The sequence below is a fragment of the Sinohyriopsis cumingii genome, chromosome 16 (assembly GCF_028554795.1).
Source record: "Sinohyriopsis cumingii isolate HCF-2022 chromosome 16, ASM2855479v2, whole genome shotgun sequence".
Classification (NCBI taxonomy): Eukaryota; Metazoa; Mollusca; class Bivalvia; order Unionida; family Unionidae; genus Sinohyriopsis; species Sinohyriopsis cumingii.
Genome location: NC_142976.1, coordinates 82,259,528 through 82,285,218, shown reverse-complemented (window position 1 = coordinate 82,285,218; position 25,691 = coordinate 82,259,528). Strand labels below are relative to the sequence as shown.

Sequence of the window (25,691 nt, the reverse complement as noted above, 5' to 3'; positions counted from 1 at the left end):
AGTATCTTTAAAATGATTTTGCCTCAGGTTACATAGAATTTTGGCATCAGCTCCCCACCCCATGAAGTAACCCTTTGTTAAATACCAAGATTATTTTAAGAAGAGTACCATAAACAGAATATTATATGCCTTAAACATGTTTCCTAACCTGTAATGTCAGTACTATCAGGGCACAGCTGACTCTTTAGATTATTAAGGAGATGGTTCTAACTGACCTTGACATTGGTCATGTTATGTGGTCTTGAATTGAACTTATTGTGCAGAATCCATTCCTTTCATATTAGATGTACAATAACATTTGCCTTTAAACCCCCAAATGAATAGGTTAATTTTTTACTCTTAGTGCAAATCAGCCCTACAGTTTGGTCAAGAAACGTATTCAGCAACAAACATTGCTGTGCTAAAACCCTTTTTCTTTGAGTTGCAATGTCTCTGACATATGACCTTCTGACCCAATTAATATTCATCTTCCTTATATGAAGTGCAAGCCTTCCACAAATGTTGGTCAGGGTGCATGGTCAAGAACTGGCAAGTTATTGTGCAAGACATTTTTCTTGTGTCAACCACTGCAACTTTGACCTTTAACCTTTCTGATCCAAATATCAATAGGCTTATTTCTTACTCAATTCAGAAGCCATCTGCAAACTTTGGTGTCATGGTTGAGAAAAAAATCCATCTGCAAGGTTTGGCACAGATTAGTGATTTAGAACTAACATTATTGTTTGTAAACAATATCTCGTCTTTCAGTCAGTGACATTGCCCTTTGACCTTTTGAAACAAAAATTAGTAGGATTCTTCCTTTCCTCAAGTACTAGCTATCTACAAAGTTTGGTAAAGGTAGGTAGATCATGCAAACCAAAAGTTATTTTGCGGCAAACAAGGGTAACATATGGGCAGATGGACGGACATCATAACAATATATACTTCATCATTTGGCAGGCATATAAAAAATGTGTCAGAAATGTTGTAATTACCTCCATCAACCCTTCTTTATTATAAGTTTCTACACTTTTGAGAAAAAAAAAAAAACTGGTTGATGAAAATGATGAGAATCTGGCTGAATACTACCTCATTCAAAAGATAAATAAATAGCCTGAGGAAAGTTTGCTAGGATGGATTTTAACTGCAAAAGATAAATATAGCTTTTGCAATTATTTTTATCACATTAATATGACATTGTGGCATTCTGCATGTTTCATGTAACTCATTGTATGGAAATGTTTACTTAGGAGGATACAAGAACGGTAATTTTTTATTTAATAACTCATAATGTTTGGCTTTGATACTGGCTTTACAACATTTTGAAGTGTATATTACTTACCTGTCTCACTAGTCATTGTATTCAGTGATCACAACCCCTTTACTTTCATCAACAAAATGAAAAATGAAACTCAGAGATTCTTAAAGAGTTTAATGCTGCAAGAAAACATCTTTAACATTAGAAACATAAAGAGAAAGATAATGTGATTGCAGATGCACTCTCATGCGTATAGAAGTACTATATTGCTTTATTTTGTGTAATTAGAAAGCTAAGTGTCATTTATAAGACACCTTCCAATGTAATTTTAATTACGATAGTATCATATGCTCATTGGACAAATATGTAAAAGAAAGCATTCTTGTATAAATTTTCATTTTTTTTATGAGGTCGAGCGGTGTTATGTATATTTAATTGTGTCTAACTGTTGTCTCTGATTGTTAGTTGTACATAAATAATGTAAACAGAATGCTTACACAGCTAACTTTTGTCCATGATTGTAAGTTGTTCTTTAGATAATGTAAACAGAATGTTTACATAGCTAATTTTGGTCCATGATTGTAAGTTGTAAATTGAATGTTTACATAGCATTTGAGTTCAAAACATTCTAGGCCCAGTCTTGTTTACAATTAGGTTGGAATTTTCAATTAGAATGATTCAGATGTAGGTCAAGTGAAAATGTGTATAAATAGGGATTTGATAGACAAATAATTAATTCATGTAAAATCAGTCTGTGGAGATCCATTTTTGTCAGAATTTACAGTTGTGTTCAAATATAATTTGACTGGAATTATTTATTTAAATATTCATTGGAATTACGAAAGTCCTCATTCACTTTTGGGCTAATACATTACTTTGAATTATTTTGCACTCATTTAAAGACATCAAAGACATTCTGGATTGCATCATTGTGTTATATCTGTATATTCAAAACTATTGGAATTCATTTGGAACATTCTATTTTGTTGACTTTGTGATAGAATATTAAGGATTATTGAGAATTTATCTCACATTACTGTTAAGTGTCTCTTGAATTTTCACGTTGTATTGTTGAAAAATAAATTGCTGGTTGATTTTACTTAAATTATTGGTTTCACTTTCTTTCTGCAACATGATTTAAGAAAAAGAGTGAAGCTGTATTGTGTGATATTTGTTGCAGACAAAATCAAGTGAAGCAAAGATGTACTGTATGATATTAGTTGCTGACAATTTTGTCTTAAATTCAAATAAATATTTTTTTCAATTTGTACAATCAAAATTGCCTAGTTAAAAATTGTCTGACAGACAAAAATATATTGCTTACAGCGCTACAATCTGAAACCTTACCAATGGCATCTAAAATGACTATCACTGAATGAAACATTGTGGACAATTGTTGTTGGATAAGCTCTTTTTCTCCCTCCTTTGTGAAGAAAAAAAAGCAAAAATAACCTAATAAAATGTTCACTTGCATAAATGAATCAGAATGTTATAGGAAATTAAGGATGTATGTGTTATTTAAAATGTGATTATTACATTATTATTATCTTTGCTAGTCAAAGGCCTGATGCATTTAAAACTAAACCGATTGTGGAAGATTGTTAAGAATAATCATACTGGTCTCTGTATAAAGGTATCATATATAAGTTCATCCAATTTGAACTTTTCACACATAAATTATTCTTCTGAGTCACAGCATGTGGACACCACATATGGAATACTAAAGCATGTCTGAGTTCTTACATTGGTAAACTGATCTCGCTTACTATAGTCAGTGACTCTTTCATCAAACCAAGAATTCATTTGTTCAAAACACCATCGGGAATAAAGTGGATTGATGACCATGGCTAGCAAAGATACACTATCATATGGAACAATTCACATACTTTGACGTCATAGTATAGCAGAAGATAATTGCACTCCAAACTGAATGTTTTTGTGATTCAATTAGCCTGACTGTTTTTCCCAAAGTAGTAGTCACATAACAATATTGGACAGCTCATAAATTCTACTTTATAATCATAATATAGGGTAATTTCTTCTGGCTTGTCATAATTGTCCCCCACATAGCCAAGTTCTTTAAGGGTCATGTCCAAAGGAAGTCTGGATTCTGGACTGCGTGATTTGTCTGTGAAGATTGAGAGCTTAGTGGACTGCACACTTGTCTCCTCTATAATGATTCGTATAAGTGTCTGCACTGGTATGTGATCATGCACTAAAGTTTCTATGTGACCCGGATGATCTTTGAAGCTGTCAAATGTAATAAAACGTAGCTCAAGGAGAATGTATCTGGAAATAAAACAGAACAGAAATCAATAAATCAGTGAATCTTCTACTAGTGCCAATTGGATATAAAATTTAAAGTAAGTCCAGTAATGTATATATTTGTTATAGCATTGTGAGCACTTGTAGAAATATGGACAATATTCTGAGTTATATATACATGTATGTATTAACACAAAATAAACAATACCAACATGTTAAATGTGTGACCAGTTTTGCTTTATTGCTTCCTCAGACTGATTCAAAATTATTGTTTACGTCATTAAATACATTCTGTTTCTGTGTGATCGATGATAAAAACAACCTGACATAAACAAGTTGATGTCATAGCTTAAAACCATTCTGATATGTCTTGTTATAATTTTACATGCATAACTGACATGAAAAAATGCATATATAGTATGTATAAAGGACATTTAGATATGCAAAACTACATAAAACTGGATCTTAAACATACAAATATCTCAACTGAAAATTAAAAAAGAACTTTATGAATAAATAGAGAAAAACAGTTTTGTTACTTTTTAATTTCATTTATAATGTATTATATATAATTTATTTTGAATTGATAAAATAATGAATATTGTTCATTATATTTAAGATTTCACATTTTTTTATATTTTTTTATTTATCTATCAGCATCTAATTTTTAAATGCAAAATATGTTCTTTAAACTATGTTAATTTAAAGAGTGAAATTTGAATTATGTTACCTTGTACAATTATTTAATAAAGAAAAAGTGATAAAAGCAATATCATAAGAATATTTTTAATAGCATGGTAAATAAATAAATTACATGCAATAAATTTAAAATTATATAATTTGGGTTACATTGGAATAAACATAATTATCATTATAAACACAAACACATGAACACAAGAAAATGCAAAATACATTTTGAATTTATTTATTAATGAAAGCCATATAAAATGTAACAATTTAGACCTTTCTGATATATTGTTTTAAGATGGTGAATCCAATATGTTTCCTTCAACAGATGTTCCATCTTCAAATTAACCATATCAATAGGCTGAAATTAAAAATCTTGTCAAGAATGGAAACCGTCATTAAAGTGTTCAGTGACATGAGATGAAAAAGATTGATATATATATATAATTATTTATATCAAATATATTGGTTCGTGTGTTTAGATATTTGTTGACTGATTTGTCCAATATATTGTAAGTCACAATTATTAAAGGTCATAAAATAAACAGCAATTGTTGTTGCACAATTAGTATCATCCTAAATGTTTCTTTGGTATTGCACAGTGCAAACATCCTCATCTATTACATTTTGTTGATAAACCCATTTTCTAGTTTAGAATTAATTAGGAAATCATTAAGATTCTTAGTTCTTTTATAAGCAAGTATGTGCTTGCTTTTTCATAGCGATTTAACACTTACATTACACGATAATTATAATAAATTTGAATATTTATTGATAATCTTACTTAGTTTAGGTAAACTTGGATTATATTCAATAACAAAAGGAATGATGCTTTCATTTGACATTGTAGATTGTAGTGAGTCAAGTTATGTAAGGGAAGATACTTTTTGGAAAGCAGTATTGATGATGTCAGTTGGATAATTTCTATTTAAAATATGTTGACGTTACTCTGTCAGAGATGATTTAAAGACAGTATCATTCAAAATAATTCTTCTCTATCTTTTCAATTGACTATATGGGATTACATCTTTAAAGCATTCAATTATAGGTCTTTTTTAAGTCTAATAGAGATACTTTTGTGCCTTTTTGTCGTATGCTTTGTGGCTATAGAGTGTTGAAACTACTTTGAAAACTTAATGTTCAAACAAACTTTGTGATACCGCTACTGATTGTATAACAAAGAAATAATTTGTAAACAAGACAGTCATCTCTGAATTAAGCTTAGACTGAGGCACTATTATTGATTGTTCAACAAATAAACAGTCCACAAACTAGACCTTGTAACCTTTTAATATTACTTCATTAAGGTGTTTATTTGACAACTTAATGGATAAACAAATCAAAGACAATATGATATAATGATTTTTTAGACCGATCTACTGATGACCAGTCAGTAAGAGCATGAATTGATTAAAACATTTGATCTGCCTAGCATGTCTGGCAAATACTGTGGTTTCAAGATCTTGAAATATATATGTAACATCTACCTAAAGAAAGCATCCATCATGATGATGCAAAAGCACTTGACATAAATAAAGATGAACATAACTAACATCCTGTTCAATTTACAAAATTGATTTATCAATATATGGACCTATTTGCTTTTCATATATATATATATATATATATATATATATATATATATATATATATATATATATATATATATATATGTATATATGGGTTTATGAGACTTCCTATGAATAACACCATTGGGTAAAAAAATTTACAGGCAGTCAACTTTTTCAAAGCTACCTACTTTCAGCATTTCTCATAATCATGGCCTATATTTCTATATTTTTCAATAATAATGGAAGAGTACTGATGTTATACCAACATTCCCAGAACTTGGAGGAGGTTTGTTTGATCCTTTAGTCAAGAGGGTAAACACTGGAAATAAAGTTTTAATTTTTTTTTTACAAATGTTTTTATTTAATAATAGAAGTTTGAGAGCTATTCCAAGAGCAGCTGAGGGCTGTACAGATGACCCTTTGTCAGGGAACTCACTATCTAGCATAATGTTTCATTATTTTAATGGCTTAAACAGTTCTGAAGTAAAAAAAACCCTGTAAATCCTGTTATTTACAAGGGTTAAAGTTTTCATGGTTTTGTGAAAATGACATTAGGTATTTATTTTCATGGGCTGGGCTTGGGGTCCTATTCGTGTCACAGAATTATGTGCATAAAATTACCAAATGCATCCATTTTTATGCTAAATATAGTGTGGTTCTCATGTAATGTACCGTCAATAATCACTTATAAAATGAGTTCAACGGCAAACTCTTTGTTACATTAATGACAAATACATTGATGGATGGTATATTCTCATATATGTTTGTAAATAAATACATCATTTCATATCTGCTGTCTTTTCTTCTCACTAATCCAAAACACAATGAGTCTATCCTATGGTGATTGTTTCCAGAGTAGAATCATTATTCATTTGATCTATTCTGTAATGACTGTTTCCCTGAAAGAATCATTATTCATTGGGTCCTTCCTTTGATAAATGTTTCCACGGAAGAATCACTATTCATTGGGTCTATCCTATGAAGAAAATAAAATCCATGGAAGAATCATTATTTCTTGGGTCCTTCCTATGATGATCTTTTCCATATAAGAATCATTATTCATGGGGTCTATCCTGTGATGATTATTCATTGGGTCTTTCCTGTGATGACTGTTTCCATACAAGAATCATTATTCACTGGGTCTTTGTGGTCTGTGGCAACCAAGAAATCCACAAAATTCTGCAGCATATAAACTCATTTATAAGTCAAGTTCAACTGTAAACTGCATAAACCCAGATCTGCCATTGCATAATGCACATGCAGATCCACACTTATGCAGTTTGCTAGGAGTAATACAATAGAACAAACAACACAGACTATGATCTGCTGGCACATTACACAATGACAGCTTGGGCCATGTTGTTTGCAGGTGAACTCAACTTAAAAATAAGAACATACATAACATAGTGAATTCACAGTATCCCTCTCAATAGAACTGAAATAGTCTCAAAGATGATTCTATATACTAACTGACTTGTAAATATTTAGAAGAAAATGATGCTTTTGCATGATTAGTTAGCTCTAAGATTGTAACAAACTTCTGGCTATGCATGTGCCTAAATAAAACTACCAAGCACAGTGTGACCCCACTATAGCGCGCTCCATTATAACGCAAAATTTGGATATAAGACGGTTGCAGCATTGCTCCCGAAATTTTATATACATGCATTTTTCTCGCACACAAAAAAAAATCTTTTTGAAAAGTACGCAAAAAAAAACGTAAAACTTTTATTATTAGTTTGGGGAAGAGATCGTGCATTAATAATACAAGATGATTGTGGAGTGTCTCCTGAAATTTTATATGTATTTTTCCCATACATAAAAAAAAATGTTTAAAATTACCAAAAATAAAGTATAAAATGTTTGTTCTAGGATTGCATAGGGCTTCGTCAGTGTCGCAAACTGTGATTTTATTTTCATTATTGGTGGCAAAATATAACATCTAGTGATTTTTTCTATTGGCAACATTTTTGGCTGTTTAAACTTGTATATACAACCACTGGATTGGAGTGGAGAAATTCAGAGGCCCCATGGAAGGAAGTCACAAACCTGATACAAAATGCACTGAAATTTGTCTATTGTTATATAAACAATTTCTTTGTCCATACTGACAAGCCATCTTTACAGTGCATTGTTATAATCCGCTTATGTTGACATCAAGCATGAGTACTGTATGTTGTGATATATCCGCTTTCTTTTTTTGTTGACATTTCTGGTAGCTGAGATCAACCGGATGAGGCACTATCTTGTAATCTATCTTTCGTCAGATTTTCGGCCACTCACTAGTAATTAACATAATTACATAGATTGAAATCTGTGTGGATGGTATAAAAAATTCCTCTTCTTTCCACTCAGATTTAAATCCTTCAGAACACCCACTTGTTCTGTACTAATCATTGTCATCAGACCAGAACACCCACGTCTCTATCATCTGTTGACCCTTTGTTAAATTATGTGGAAGGCAGCATCATTCCGCAACCACAAATGTAAAAATAAAAAATCTTACTTGTTGGTTTATTCAATAGTCAGGGAGGAACTGTAACTACGATTGACTAAATGATGGCCAATTCCTTTTCAAAAATGTACCCAGATAAAACAGTTTGCTGAATTTTCAAAGAAAACTTTACCTTTGAATCACCGACTGTTACGAAAACATACTAAGCAATAGAAAAAAATCAGTCTCAATAATGCAATACAATTATTTTTTGTTGCTGCCACAATAAGAAACAGGCATTTGTTTGGTTCTCTAAAGCTGGCCTTTAGCAGTGACTTCAATAGCGCATGCATATTTCATCAAGCAAAGATGACTACAATCTTCAAGAAAAACAAGGAACTTTTCTTCAAAGAAGTCAGTACCAAACTTAAATAAAAGCAGTGGAATCTGGTGGATTTTTTCATTTTCCAACGTGAGTGGAACATGTTTACTGTGCCGTGAAAGTTTCCTTTTTGCAGGGAAAAAGTTTGTGCTTACGAATGCTACCAACAGCAGCTTAAAATGCAAACTAACTTTTACCGATTTGGGACGTGTTGAAAAGTAAATGTGCTTCATCATTAGTTACGTGATTGTGCTACGTTTATCCGCCGAATTCAGACCAATATGACCTGTGACAAAATTATTGAATATTTTAAATCTGTGTGGATTTTTTCGATGGAATTACTTGTATTGTGGATTCAATGTATGTGATGAGATTTGCATGTGAATATACGGTGTGGATACTCTATTCATGCTATACATACGACATGTATATATATATATATAAACAGTATACACATATATGTACCAATCCATGGTTCTCTAAATAAAGTAAAATATTATATATGCCTTATCTGTTTCACTACAGGTGTATTTCCCATTTAATATGCATCGATTTAAGATGGTAACTGTGCCAATGAAGCACATATTTTACCGCCCGCATTTATTACCTACCCCACTACCCTGCAAATTTGCTGGGGTACATGCATTATTTTCTTCAGCTAACTGATCTGGTTCTGGTTGCTTATAACATGGTTCGGTCTATAACATGGTCGGGTTCTATGGCTCCCAACTACTGTTTTATAGCGGGGGTCACACTGTATACTCATTTAAAAGTCAAATCAAACTGCAAAAAAAACAAAGATCATGATCTGCTATAGTATAAAGCATCTGCAGATCAGGATCCATGTTGTTGGTTCTACTGATTATTTATAACAAACTGCACAGACCCAGATCTGCTGGCACATAATGTGCCAGCAGATCTGGGTCTGTACAGTTTGCAGTTGGACTCACCTTATAAGCAGGTATATATGGTATAGACAGCAGCAAGCACAAAATAACAGAATCAACTGTGTAAACTTACTTTGGATGTGGAACCTTATAGGGTTCATCAATTCCCATTTTACAGCATTTACAGTGGTCTATGTCTCTTTTCGTCATCACAAGATGACTATCTGCCTCTTCAGATTCCCTCATCAGATCCATTTCCTCCCTGAAATAGATCTTATAGTACAGTTGGCATGTTTTGACTTGGCAGTCCTATAGTATTCTGCAAACTGAATCTATTTACAGATTAACAGCCTGAACCTATTTTTAAACAATGGTTCTGTGAAATGCAATTTTAAATTGCGAATGATGTTATGAAAATATAGACTTTTTCTTAAACAGGGGAGACAGAAAATATCATGGGTCATGGAAGTGCATTTACTGATATGTTTAAAAATAATTATTTTTAAAATTTAATTGTAATATAGTTATAACAAAGTTTATTCAATCATTATTTTTGAGTGATCTACACATTAAGTGTCATTACAAAAATTCCAGAAGAAAATTATCTATCGCTATGGACTTTTACAATGGCAACTCGGCATGTAACACTGGGTTAAAAAAGTCAATATTGAATTGAACTATTACTAGCACAGAGGGAATCAAGTGTATGATCGCGTGAATAAGAAGTCATGTGCATCTTCAATCAACTCCTGTGTGGATGTTCAACTATGAATGTGATAGATAAGTAACACACATTTTATACTTAGCTTGTACATATGATATTTCTTCAAAATGATAATTTAGCATGATGTAAAATTTAACTAAAATAAATCTGAATTGACAGCTGTCTTTTATGTGCATAAAAGCACATACTTGTATGGAAAAAATAGGTATTATGTATGAATTGAAATAAGCGATATGACATACCGTACAGAAGATATAAATGAAGTTACATAACTGTCTCCAATTTATTGGACTTATTTGCTAATTTTTTCCTGCCAGTGTTTCCCCTGGCGTTGTTTATAAATTATGACATTGTTGCATCTCTGTTTATGTTTGTAGCACAAATTTTTCTGTACCGTATGTGCATTCGCTCTTATGTCAACAAAACTGGTTTAAACGAGATCACCCTGCTTGCTTGACCATGTCTAAAAATATCTAAGTACATTATCTCTAAATTTGCTGTTAAGCCTTGAAATTATACAATAACCTTCAAAGAATTTGGATGGATAAGGCATGAAATAAAGTGAATAAATACCATTTAAAGGTATGTGTAATCAAATTCTCCAAAATGACACCTGTAGCTGCAAAAAATGACATAGACCGCATACATGAGCTATGTGACTTGGACTATAGGGGGCGCTCACCAGTTTGTATGTACTTTTGAGAGAGTGACATATGTAAGGTGAAGTTGTTTGCATATAAAACGTGCACAATGGAGAGAATGTTCACCTCTATGCTACATTAATGTAATGTGGATGATATTTGTTTGGATATTGTACTTATGTAAATTGTACATGATCTAAGCACACTACTAACTAAAATACCTGCTCCCTTATGCTAAAAAATCAGCCTGAATTAGTTTAAAGTACACTATGCATAGTAGCTATTAAAATAAGGAAATGAATTTTGCCAGACTAGACAATACCAGCTTCCGAAAGTGCAATGAATGATTACCAAATATATAAAATGTAAAAAAAAAGTTATCAGCTCTTTTTTATACAATTTACCTCTTAAGTTCAGGAAGTGAAAATGACCAAGTGGAGCTAGCACTTTTTTGAAAGGTGCACATCTGGAGTAAGGCCAAGCTGTATACTCTATAACCCATATTACACCCATCAATCATACACCAAAATAAAGGGAAGTAAAGGTTCTTTGAATTATACCTAAGATGTACACAGTCTTTTTTAAATAGCCAGTATAACCAGTGAGGAAAGCCGGGAATATCTTTTTCTTTAAAATTCTATGCAAAATACGAAACTGTAGAGAGCCACCATAGTATACAGCATTGTACCCGTTAGGTTTATAGTAATACTAGCATACCAGTGTAACCATTAAGCATCTAGTAATAATAGTATATCAGTGCAACCATTTGGCATATCGTAATACTATGATATCACAATGTAACTTTTAGGTATGTAGTAATACTAATATACCAATGTGTAATAATATGGCACATAATACTACTGGTATACCACAGCATAGCCTCAGGCATATTGTAATACTAGTATACCACTGTAACCTTAGTCATAAAGTAATGCTACAGTGTAGCATACCAGTGTAACCTTCAGGCATGTAGTAATACAAGAATACGAGTGTAAATTTAGTCATATAGTAATACTAGTATAACAGTAACCTTTAGGCATGTAGTAATACTAGTATACCAGTGTAATCTTAGACTTATAGTAATATACCAATGTAACCTTAGGCATATAGTAATATTATTATACCAGTGTAACCTTAGGCATATGATAATACTATTATACCAGTTTAACCTTAGGCATATGGTAATACTATTATACCAGTGTAACCTTAGGCATATAGTAATATTATTATACCAGTGTAACCTTAGGCATATGGTAATACTATTATACCAGTTTAACCTTAGGCATATGGTAATACTATTATACCAGTGTAACCTTAGGCATATGGTAATACTATTATACCAGTGTAACCATAGGCATATGGTAATACTATTATACCAGTGTAACCTTAGGCATATGGTAATACTATTATACCAGTGTAACCTTAGGCATATGGTAATACTATTATACCAGTTTAACCTTAGGCATATGGTAATACTATTATACCAGTGTAACCTTAGGCATATGGTAATACTATTATACCAGTGTAACCTTAGGCATATGGTAATACTATTATACCAGTGTAACCATAGGCATATGGTAATACTATTATACCAGTGTAACCTTAGGCATATGGTAATACTATTATACCAGTGTAACCTTAGGCATATGGTAATACTATTATACCAGTGTAACCTTAGGCATATGGTAATACTATTATACCAGTGTAACCATAGGCATATGGTAATACTATTATACCAGTGTAACCTTAGGCATATGGTAATACTATTATACCAGTGTAACCTTAGGCATATGGTAATACTATTATACCAGTGTAACCTTAGGCATATGGTAATACTATTATACCAGTGTAACCTGAGAGATATAATAATACATGTATACCACTGTACATATCAAGCATACAGCAATACTAGTATGCCAGTGTAACATTTGAGTATATAGTGATACCAATGTAACCTTTAAAGCATTTAGTACTACTAATATACCACTGCATAACATTGGGCATATAGTAATACTAGTACACCACTGTAGACATCAGGCATATAATAATACTAGTACATCACAGTGTAGCCTTTATGCATGTAGTAAGTATACCCCTTTGTAGTCATTTAGGTATATAGCAATACTATTATACCAGTGTAACCTTTAAGCAACCCCCAACTCCCCAACCAATTACAAATCTATATTGATCATCGGCTGGTCAGCTCTGGTCATATCCCAGAATGTGAGGTCTTTATCTCCAACTGTGTGTAGGAGGAGTTACAAAAAATTACTCACTCATGCCTTTTTGCAGATGGGTAGGATAACACAATTCACACCTTTTCAATAAAAAGAACAAAGATAATTATACCAAAGTCTCTGCTGAATGCAGCAACCTATCTAGAAAATATATGAACACATAATCCTAATGGTAATGCTTCTAATGTCACCATTGCTAATAAATCTGCAAGTCTCCATACATTAGGGTACAAACCTGAGCCAGGAAGCAATATTATGCAAAAATATTTTATTTAGATAATGCCTCTGATATTGAAGATACATGACTAAAAAACAAATTAATAAACAAAGAAGCTTAATAGCCCATTCACTGATGATAGAAAAAATATACTCCAATACATACTGAGAAAAAATGTAGGCAATATTATTGCGCTGGTAATTATGATAACTGACAAAATACAAATAAAATAAGATTTGATATTGTCTGATTCTCTTTTACTAAGACTAGTCCCCATAGAATGATTTATAAACAAGCTGAATGAGAGTTTTTTTGTAGCAAATTGCCCTGCTTGTTATTTCATTTTAGGAAAAATCACATGTCATAAAAAGTCACTTGGTGAAAAGCCATGTCAATATTACTATCCATTCAGGAGGAGTGGATCTTTGTGGTGGCCATATTGGAATTATAAGATCATTACCATTTCAATTTAGGGCAAATCAGACACCATAATAAGTCTTCTGGTGAACATTCTATTTTGATATGACTTTTCTTACAAGAGGAGTAGCAATAACAAAATTTTCAATATGGCTCTCATGGCAGCCATAATGGGTGTCACATCAGCACTGATATCAAAAAGGGCTAATCAGATATCATAATTAGTCATTCAGTGAAAATCCCATGTCAATATCACCATCCATCCAAGATGAGTAACCATAGCATGATTTTCAAAATGCCCACCATAGTGGCTATACTGGCAGATATATCAGCATAATTTTTGTTTAGATCCAACCAGATATCATAAGAAGTCTCTTACTGAAAACCATGCCAAGTATGGCCATCTTTTCAATAAGAGTAGCAATAACAAGATTTTAGAAAAGGGACACCATGACAGCCATCTTGGAAGTGAGATTGACACATTTATATTTATTGACACATTTACATCACAAGATCTTTTTTTGCTAAAACCTAATGCTAAGAGGACCATCTGTTTAGTAGTAGTACAGATAACAAATATAAAAAATGGCTGCCATGGTGACCATACTGGAAATCTCAAGTATACCATTTTCATTTAGGACCAGTTAGACTTTATCATGAATATGCCTGCAAAGTTTTGAGGCAATCTTCCCAGTAGTTTAGAAGGAGTAGTAATAACAAACCTGTGCTAATAAACACCATGCAAAAGGCCATCTTTAAGATCCTCTGGTCTATGACCAGTTGAGCTAAAATAGGGTATTTGACAATGTGAAATTGTGCTATACCTGGTTCTCATTAGCCAAGAACTAAAACAAAATGAAACAATTCAATTTGCCCTTATAAAACAAAATTCAAATAATTTAATGGGATTCATGAACAAACCTATATAAGAGTGTCAGCAAAATAATGAATGACTTCACTGCATGGGACCATTATAATACAATTCTCTCCTGAAGTGTTGTTTCTATATCATACCTGACATACTGTAAGCCTGTGGATATCTCTGTGTAGTCAATATCTCCACTGTTTTCTCTGTCTAAAAGCTTGGCCAGCAAGTGAGATTCCACTTTGTTACATGGGGCATTCAAATCAAACAAACCTAAAAATAAAAATGATTTAATGATTTGTGTTCAACTGCACATCAGCAAATGAAAGACTATTTAGTGTCTGAATTCTGGTATGAGATACATACTACTGCAGCCAACATGGACTGGTCAACACAGGATTTGAACCCAAAACCCACTGAAATATCAAAAGGAATACAATGATACATTGGTCTGTTAATAAAATGTAAGAGAATTACACCTGTCTAGACATATTTCTGAAATTTGGTATTTATTGTGAGAATGATTAAGATTAAAATATTCCAAAATTACAGAAGTGTCATAATTTCTTTGGTCAACAATGAAATGCCACAGCAAATCTTTGACAATTTAAAATATTTCAACCACTGAAGTGATTTTAAATTAAAGTTCTTTTCAGAGAGACAAAAGAAACATAAGATCATTCTTATCATAACAAAAGTCCCTTGAAAGAACTAACACTCTTCTGTCTGAAAAGAATTTCCAGAAATTAAAGATAAAACCATTTCTTCTCTTCAACTGTTGAGTGTTGAAACTATCTCTGATATTCTTGAGCTTTAATATTTTATATCTAGCCATTGTGACAGCCATATTGAATGTACGATCAACACCATTGTTATTTAGGACAAACTAGACACCATTAGAATATTTTTGCTGAAAACGTTATGTTCTTATGACTATCCAATCAGGAGAACTAGTGATAAGATTTTCAGTATATTTATTGTGGCACCCATATCTGAGGTTAGATTGACATCATTTTCATTTAGGATCAACTAGACATCATAATTAGTCCCCTAGTCAAATCTCTCTATTTAGAAGGGGCAGCAATAAAAAGACTTCAAGATGGCTGCCATGATGGTTATACTGGATGTCAGATTGGCATCATTGTCATTTAGTACTAACTCGACATCATAAGAAGTCTTCAGGAAAACCCAATATTGATATGACTTTCCATCTTGGAAGAATAGCAGTAAGATTTAAAGATGGCTGCTGTGTGGTCATTTTACTGATATGACTTCTATTTAGGAGGGGTAGCAATAACAAGAGGCAACCGTGGTGGCCATATTGGATGTCCAAACAGAACTATTTATTAAATTTCCTGGTGAAGTTCTCATGGTGATTTGACATTCCATTTAGAAGAACAAGCCATGGCAAGATTTTCAAAATGACTGCCATAATTGAAGTCAGATAGCACAATTTACATTAGGACTAACAAGATATCACAAAATGTCTTTTAAACAAACTTTCATATTGGTATGACCAATTCCATTTGGAAGGAGTAACCAAATATTAATGTTTATAACTGTAGATAAAATAGAGTCCAAGATATTGAGAATTTAACAAATGAATCATTATTAATACATATGTAAATCAAGTGCAAAAAATAAGTCACAGTTGCCTACTATTTGTATTGATGAGTTAATATTACAATAGTTATGTCACTCAAGCATGCAAATTATATCATGGTGATCTAGTGGTGGTATGGCCAAGTTTCTCTCTCTCAAATGTATCCGCATACCAAATTTCATGAGTGTAGGTGAAACTTGGTCCAAGATATACAAAGGATATTTGCTTATATCAAATGCAAAATGTCCATTATTGACTGAGAATAAGCACACAATTATTTTAATTTTATGTTCAAATATTGTTGGCTAATAAAGCATATAACATGCGGAAGTAGCAGATTTCTTACAGTAATATCAGTTGTTTACTGTTAATGTTCAGCCATGTTTGATGTACATTTTCAAAAAAAATAAGTAATACAAATATTCTCTTTCCTAATTCAAAGTAAATGGGCACAAACTTGGATAAAAAATAGACAAAAATGATTAGATTCATAGAGAGATTTTAATGTGGTTATCCTGCATGACAGGTCAACATGCCACCACTGCAGCATGCAATTAACAACATTGCAGATAAAATTGTTTGGTCGTAATGTTATCACTGTCTACTGAAAACAAGTTCTTGAATCAAAAAACAGAAATGATTATTCACTCCATTGAATTACCTTTTCAATGTTATTTCTGTTGTAAAATCCACCAATTCACTGACTAGCATACAATGATGAGGGCAAAATGAACCAATGGCTTTCAATATCAAGTCATTCAAGCCTACTTCTGATATGGTTGAGTTATCATTTTAACATATCTAAGTCATTCAAGCCTACTTTTGATATGGTTGGGTTATCATTTTAAAATACCAAAGTCATTCAAGCCTACTTCTGATATGGGTGAGTTAACATTTGTTGACATGGCTTTACAAACAAATTTTCATGAGAGTGTGGGTGTGATGAGGTGTACACTATTGAGGCCATGACAAATGGATTGATATACACAAATAATTCAAGCAAGAAAATTATGATACAGCATATTTATTCTGAGTTATATTCCTATGATGCATCCACATACCAATTCTAACAAGTGAATATGAATGAATGAATGAATGAATGAATGAATGAATGAACGAATGAATGAATGAAACAAATGAACGAACAAACAAACAAACAAGAAATGAATTGAAAGAACAAACAAATGAGATGAGCATACAAACAAATGAATGAATAGGCAAAGGTCCATATCCTCTCCATCATCACTGATGAAGGGATAAAAAAACATTCCTGTAGGCAGTGATTACTAATTATGCAAATACACAATAGTGTTCTGTGTACATTTCCTGACAATTTACAGAATACTGTAGTACTCTGAGTACATTTTCTGACAATTTTACACAATATTGTAGTATTTTGAGTACATTTTCTTGACAATTTACAAAATATAGTCTTATTCTGGGTACATTTTCTGACAATTTACTATCTTTATCATTTATATATCTGTATATTTATATATCTGTATAATAACACCTCACTGTTTGGTTCTAATCATTAAGAAAATAATATGGTCTAGTTCAATGAAAAATTAGTTATAGAAAGTAATTAATCATGAAGCATATGTGAAAGTAACAAACTTTATTAACTATGTAGCATATAAAAACTATGTAGTTAATATAAAAACTATGTAGTATATAAAAATTATCTGGCTGCATCACCTTCTACAGTTTCATAGCTCAATCATTATACAGTACCCACTCACCCCCCATCTCCCACCCACCAAAAATAATGAACTGAGTACAATGGTGAAAATTCTTAAGCTAATGCAAATCTTCATGTTATTTCTATGATTCTTCCACAATATTAAAAAAATTAAACTGAAAACCAAAAGTTAATAAAAAAGTTAAAAAAATGTGAAGAAGAGATTTGTAAAATTTATTTTGTCCAGTCTGGTTACTGATCAAGCCTTCTTTACAGCTTATCCAAAATTACCACATTTGAATTCCTCATATGTCAACAAACACTCCCCATCCTCATCAAAGGCTTGAAAAACTTTTATCAAGTTATCAGCATTCAGTAGCAGCCATTTGTCCATTCTGTCGACAAACTGCATGTAACCTACAACATCCGCCTTGATCTTTTCTGTGGCTTTCTCCAGCTTGGCCTGAAATTGAATCCAATGGGTAATATAGAGATTAAAATATTGTGTTTGGCATTACAACAATGGGCATTATAATCATGGAGATCTACAGCTAGGGGCTGAATACTATCAATGATAGATATAAATAGGGGGCTGTTATAATGAAAGAAAGCAATAGCCAGGGACTGTATACTTATAACGAGAGAGAGCTATTGGCAGCAGTTGTACTCCTATAGTGGGAAAGAGATTGCTAGGGGCTGTTTTCTTTACATAACAAACAGCTATAGCTAGTGGCTGTACACATATGATGATAGAGAGCTATAGCTAGGGGCAGTGTACACATCATGAGAGAGAGCTATAGCTAGGGGCTGTACACATATGATGAGAGAGAGCTATAGCTAGGGGCTGTACAGTTATAATGAGGGAAAGCAATAGCTAGGGGTTGTATACTTATAATGAGAGAGAGATACAGATAAGGCTATACAGTTAGGGAAAGCAATAGCTAGGGGCTGTATACTTATAATGAAAGAGAAATGGATAGGGGCTGTACACTTATAATGAAATAGAGCTATAGCTAGGGGCTGTACACTTAAAATGAAAGAGAAATAGATAGAGACTGTATGCTTATAATGAGTGACAGCTATAGCTAGGGGCTGCATACTTATAATAAGGGAAAGCTATAGCTAGGGGGATATATACTTAAAATTAGAGAGAGAGAGCTATATCAGGAGCTGTACAGTTTAACTGAGGGAGAGTAATTGGTAGTGGCTGTACATTTTTCATGTGAGAGAGAGCTATAGATAGGGTTGTACAGTTATAATGTGGTAAAGCAATATTTAGGGGCTATACACTTATAATGAGAGAGAAAGAGATAGCAATAGATAGGAATTGTACACTTATAATGAGGGAAAGCAATAGCCAAATGCTGCTGTATAGTTATAACAACGGAAAACTATATCTAGGACCTGTACACTTATAATGAGAGAGAACTATAGCTAAGGGCTGATATATAATGAGAGAAAGGGAAAGCTAAAACTAGGGGCTGTATGCTTATAATAAGAGAGAAGCTATAACTAGGGGCTGTACACTTACAATGAGAGAGAGAGACATAGCTACACATGTATAATGAATGAAAGTTTTTGTTAGGGTCTGTAAACTTATAATGGGGGAGAGATAAAACAGGGCTGTACCATACAATTATGTAAGAACCTGCTATTTTTTCATAAGGCTATGGTAAGGTACTAAAATAAGTTACTTAGCAAAGTAATGCATATTCAAGTAAGTTATAGGCTGGATCTTGGTATCAAAGTCAAAATGAAGCATACTAGGTGTCACCAATATGAGTTTTTTCATATTAGACATCACTGTAAGCTGACTACCCCAATGAACTAATGAACTATTTTAATGCCCTCAATCAGACATTTTCATAACAGTTTATCATTTTCTCAGTCTGAATATTTTACACTTTGCTGGCATTTTTTAAAATATAGTAACTATTCAACAAAATTAAAGAAAATTAATGTCTGGTTAGGCATGTTCAACTTCCTCTAGAACATGGGCCAAAGAGTGATTTTTTAAAGCAACACTGTATGATGTAAATGTGACTGGATAAAACCAGGTCATGTGTCCTAGGTTGCACATGCTTTCGTAATGTCATTCTGCACACAATATACTTACTGTAACTATTAATGCATGAAGTGAACATCAGTATACCTTTAGTAATGTAGCTTACATAAGGCTGATTGGAATATTGTCTGAATTTTTCCATATACATATGAATGTCATTTATGTTTTTTTAATGAATAAGTTTGATACGTAAATTCATCTTCTGTCTCGATCTGATTATATAGTGACAATTATTTCTGTGTCAGAACAATGCTCACTGTAAACTGTGTCATACAGTGACCTGTTTTTAACCCAACCAAGGTAAAAACATCTAAAGATTGCTTGCAGTTTGCCTAATATATAAAACATGTACTGTAAATAAAATAATTTTATATTGTTAGATGTATATTTATAGGAAAATAAACAATGATACAAGCCCCTTTGGATATGGCATTGATGTTTATGCTCAAAAGTGGGCAAATGTGTGACTTCACAACCTGAGTGGCAGGAGTTTATGCTAACTGAATTAAGACACCATGCAAGACAATTAGATCACAAGATCCTTTTGCTTGTCTAGCAACTGGTGTGGAACAGAATATAATTATTGCTTCAAGGACCTAATTTTTATGTCAAGTGCATGAAGACAAATTTTCTGGAGTTTTGATTTGCAGTTATTCTTCCAACTATCTTGCCCTGAATAAAGGATATTTAATACTTAAGTAACCTAATTCATATATCAACAGTGCAGGAAGATGATTGTGTCGTGTATATTTATTCTGTGTGCTCAACTTTTGCCCATGATTAAGGATATAGTTTAGGTGTGTGCCAGGTTTTGTGTCTTGTTTGTAAGTTATAACTACATTATTTACTGATGTTTGCAATGAAGGTCTAATTTTTTTAGAAATTTAGAATGTAATGAAGAGAACTTTTGGCCCACATCCTGATCATTATATTATGTCTTAGGTTTTTATATGAGCTTGTTGTCAACCAAATTATTTTATTCCTCCTTTAAGTTTAGAGTAGAATTATGTACTTTTGTGTTCAGATATAATTTGAGAGGAATCATTTATTTAAAATTATTCATTAGCATTACGAAGTGCTCACTGACAGATTGGACTACATCACTATTTTGGGATTATTGTGAATTCATTCAAGGACATTCTGGATTATATCATTGTGATATATCAAGACTGTTGTCACATCAACGTATTCAAGACTATTGGTAAATCAGTGCATTCAATATTGGAATTCATTTGAAACACTCTATACTTTTAAACTTTTGACAGAACTTTTAGGATTACTTGGAATTTAATTCACAATTCTGTAAGTTTCTCTTATATTTTTACTTTGTAACTTAAGAAATAAATTTATTTGTTTATTTTACTAACCTTGTTGCTTTCATTTCTTTCTGTTACTTAGTTCAAGACCATAAAGTCAAAGCAATCGACAGTTGTTGTTGCAAGTATCTTGCTCTGAATAGAGGATATTGAATACTTCAATGACCTAATTCATATGTCAACAGAGCAGAAAGACTCATATTCTGTTGTGATGACAGGCAGTTATTGTTCCAAGTAACTTATCCTAAACTGAGGATATATAATATTTTAATGACCTAATTCATATGTGAACAGTACGGAAAAACTTGTGTTCTCAGTCGATTTTTAGCCATTGTTGTTCCCTTAACTTGCACTGAATAGAGGATATTTAAAACTTCAGTGGCCTGATTCTTATGTCAACAGTGCAAGAAGACTCTCAAGTAGTTTTCTGGCAGTTGTGGATAAAAATTATTCATTAGGATAACTGAGTGTTTTAGAATAACAATTATAAACTGTTTCCTATTTGCAAATTTTTTCCAGAGCACTGAAGGATGAATTTATACCCTCTAGTTAATTGCCCTTTGATTAACAGTCTTCCCTCATACTCAGGCTAATGATTGCACACTAGCAAGCAATATATATAAAGTAATCATCTCTTGTAGATTAACAGACAACTGGATGGTTTTGCATTGTCTCTAAAAATTTTATAATATCACTGGAAGAAAAAGCTTACATACAAAAATGTCATGGTATTTTTTTTAAAACTTCATTTTTTACCAAACCTGTATTATTTAAATCAGTAATAGAAATTGTCTGAGGTGGGATTTTTCAATGGAAGGCAATTGCTATTAAAATATAATATAATAAATATGGATTCACTATTTGTGAGTTGGGGTTAGTTACCAATTTTTTTTAAATTTAATGTTTGTTAGAAACCATGAATTGGAAGACCCATCAAACAATGCTCCTTCTGTAGAAACAATAGGGCAACTTTTCAAATCACTGAAATAAAGTACCTATAACAATGTCATTTTCAGTATATATATAAAAAAAATTGATACCTATGAAAAAGAAATCAATTCAAAGGAAATGACTTAACAACTATATCACATACAAGATCTTTTTCAGATCTGGTCATTTTCTTCTTCTTTCCTTTCCTCTTTTTCTTCTTCCCTTTAACACTGCTTCCATCTGGTTGCTGAAGAAGTTCTGCCATGCCTCCATCTGTCTCACTGGCTGTCACCAAAGTTTGTGTACTGGGGTCCACATTCTCCACATTGTCAGCTCTGTCATCTTTGGCTGATCCAGACTTTTTTCTGTAATACAAGAATTTTATTACTACATGAATTTTTATCATTATTATGAATATTACTTTATAACTGTGGTCTTCCTCTTACAAGGTCACCCATTCTGTGATAACATGAGGGCCCTATACAAGGAGTGCACTCTGGTGAGAAATGAGGTAATAATTCACAACTGTGGTGCAAGATATGGTGGCCTCTCATCAGGGGATGATCTCAATCAGAAAATTCTCGTCTTTCCAATGTGAGTCAAAAAACTTCAACTCCATGAAGGAGACTTGGAGGAAATTGCAGTGATACATCCCAAATTGCTACGTTTTTGGAAGATGAACATTCAGCTACAGGTATGAAAAATATAAAGATACATTTTGAATATTTGGCTTATGATGTTTCAACTATCAATGCAGTGCCTTTAAATTTAATTGTTAATATTATTTCTGCAACTTTTTCAGGAAAAAATGTTTTTAAAAATCACTGGTTTCAATACAGTAGTCTTAAACTAATGTTAAGCTGTCATTTGTTCATTATGATCGCAGTGAAGTTATAAAAATGTAATAATAACCACTAGCTTGAGGGCACATATCAATTATAAATTATTAATATCCTTCATGCTTGTGCAGACACTATTTTTCTCCTTTCAGTCACTGTGATCTTGACCTATAACCTTTTGTCCAAAACTCAACTGGCTTCTTCCTTACCCAAAGTACAACCTATCCACAAAGTTTGATAGCTGAAGATGGTGGAGCATTCGAGTTATGGTGCTTGTACTTAAATCTACTTTGTGCTAAAAAATAGACCATAACATTACTGTGCCTGGCTGCCACCATAATGTTTTCGGACCAAGCACAGAGAGACGCTTAATAATACATAGTAATTCACAACACATAGGCAAAGTAAAGTTGTTTGTATTTGCACTTCCCTCACCATGTAATATTTTGATAAATTCAGTTATAATATAGTATGTGTACAGTAATAATTTTGTACATTTTATTTCTTTGTCATCCTATTGAATTATTTTCAAATCTACATTGAGTAAAACTCTTGTATGTACACATTAAAGGAATATATATATATGTGTGTGTGTGATTTAGATTTTTAACAGGGGTTTAACAATATTTCAGTCATACTGCCACCATGTCTGCAGTGTGACAGTTATATTGATGTCTAGCACTGGGGCATCATGCCACAGACATGTAACATGATGTCCCACCCAGTCACATTATCCTGATACCAGCCCAACCAGTCCTAACACTAACCTCTTAATGCTGAGCGCCAAGCGAGGCAGCTGTTATTACCATTTTTGTAAGTCTTTGATATGACTTGGCTGGGTTCGAACCCGTGACCTCCCGCATCCCAGGCAGACACTCTAACCACTAGGCCACCAGAGCAATATATATATATATATATATATATATATATATATATATATATATATATATATATATATATGTATGTATGTATGTGAGTGTGTGTGTCCCAAATGAATGTGTTGAAACCAATAATATTCATTTATATCTACTTTGTTTTCATTTAAGTTAGTTTTTGTATATAAAATGTGTATCATTTTAGGGGTGGCTGTAACTATTAGGGACAGCAGTTTTTGTATTGCTGTTTCTATAAATACATGCATAAAGTTATACCTCCCAACAAAATGTAATTGTATATATCTTTTAATTAAGGAAATGTATTATCCACGTATTATAAATATAATCACACAGTGCTGCTGTTTTCAACACCATAACTATAAAGAACATAATGCATTCATATATATTCTAAACTCTCATTCAAAATTACGATTTGTTTGTAAAACAGCTGACACTGAAATAAACATAAATTTTCTATCTTCTTTTCTTAACTTTATTGCCGATTAACACATCAGAATCAGAAAAGGTTAACAAAATCACTAATGCATACCATGAAAAATAAATGAAAAAAAACTCTGATGCAATGTTTTTAAATATATGGAATATATATGCAACATTTCTAGATTAAACATTCATAATATCATATCAACTAAGCAGAGTGTAATTTTATGCACTAAAAAAAATATAAGAAATAGTCACTTTCTTACATACACCCTCTGAATTTAAAACATGAATCACATGTAAGAATACTTCATTGACATTATTTAATGGTGGGGGGCCTGGTAGTTCCCTTGGAATTTTCATCTCAAAATATTCACTGTATATCTACTGGTGATGAAATGCAAGCAATTTGTGTATTATACTGTTCTAGAAAGATTCATCCAAACTGATTATATATGCTTTATACAGTCTGCAGACTTAAGCACCACTGTAACGAAATATTGGAATGCACATCCATATTCAGATTAACAAAATTAACGCCTGGTACATGGTTTTCAGAAAGAACAATAAGAACAATAACTCGGAAAAATGCTCTGACGCCATTACAACGGTTCGCCTTGTCCGAATGGCAATTTGTAGAAACTGATATGATTGCGTGTGACGTTTCACGGAGGAAAATAGTACAAACGCCATTGTGCTGAAATCATTTTTATTCCTTTAGGAACAGTGAGCTTGACCATTGAGTGTCATCCACAAACTTTGGCAAATCTTGATGGCGGACGCCTCGATTTCTTGTGCGGAAATGAAACTGGCAACCAGTGAACATTCATTATATTTTGCATCCCCACCTAATGAGAATAATTACATAAACACAAATAACGACATGTATGAGTCACGAAATTAGGTGACTACCTCGAAATCACTTCAATTTGTTTCTCAACAATAAATCACTGATGTCCACAAAATTATAGTCTTTTTTATGTGTCTTTATATTAAGCTAATAAAAAAACGGTTACTTTTTTTTCTTGATGACCTTCTTTTTAGGCATTTTAGCTACGTGGAAATATGTATGTATACAGTCTCCAGGAAGTCGAAATAAATGTGCGCAGGCGCATATATTATTTTCCGTATAAACGGTGTTAATAAATTTTAGTGACTATAGCTTTATCTTCCAGGTAAATTTAGATGTATGTATCTAAACAGATATGACAAAATAGAAATCTTGATGACAGGAGGAATCATAAACATAAATACTAATTACATTAATATAAAATAATTCAAAACAGCTGATCATGCTGCCTCCAGACTACCGGGCACTTGAAACAACGTTCATTTCCATTTTATAATGTATATTGTACGCAAGGCATCTCTCTATCG

The 25,691-nt window shown here is 32.4% G+C and overlaps 1 protein-coding gene across 1 annotated transcript; it reads right to left on the bottom strand.

Annotated features, from left to right (window-relative positions):
• Window positions 1-1,396: 1,396 nt before the first annotated feature.
• On the bottom strand, window positions 1,397-25,430 carry LOC149780901 (uncharacterized). Its single transcript, XM_089937995.1, has 6 exons — window positions 25,331-25,430; window positions 22,323-22,524; window positions 18,140-18,311; window positions 14,714-14,837; window positions 9,597-9,725; window positions 1,397-3,526 (listed from the first exon to the last, which is right to left on the bottom strand). The coding sequence occupies exons 1-6, from the start codon at window positions 25,360-25,362 to the stop codon at window positions 3,181-3,183; spliced, it is 1,005 nt and encodes a 334-aa protein (XP_089794121.1). The 5' UTR covers window positions 25,363-25,430; the 3' UTR covers window positions 1,397-3,180.
• Window positions 25,431-25,691: the final 261 nt, after the last annotated feature.

Coding starts and splice junctions, on each gene's coding strand:
- LOC149780901 (XM_089937995.1), bottom strand. CDS start 25,362: ATGCCTAAAAAGAAGGTCATCAAGAAAAAAAA. Junction 18,312..22,322: donor CCAGATCTGAAAAAGATCTT/GTATGTGATATA, acceptor ATTCAATTTCAG/GCCAAGCTGGAGAAAGCCAC. Junction 9,726..14,713: donor ACAGGCTTACAGTATGTCAG/GTATGATATAGA, acceptor GATCTATTTCAG/GGAGGAAATGGATCTGATGA.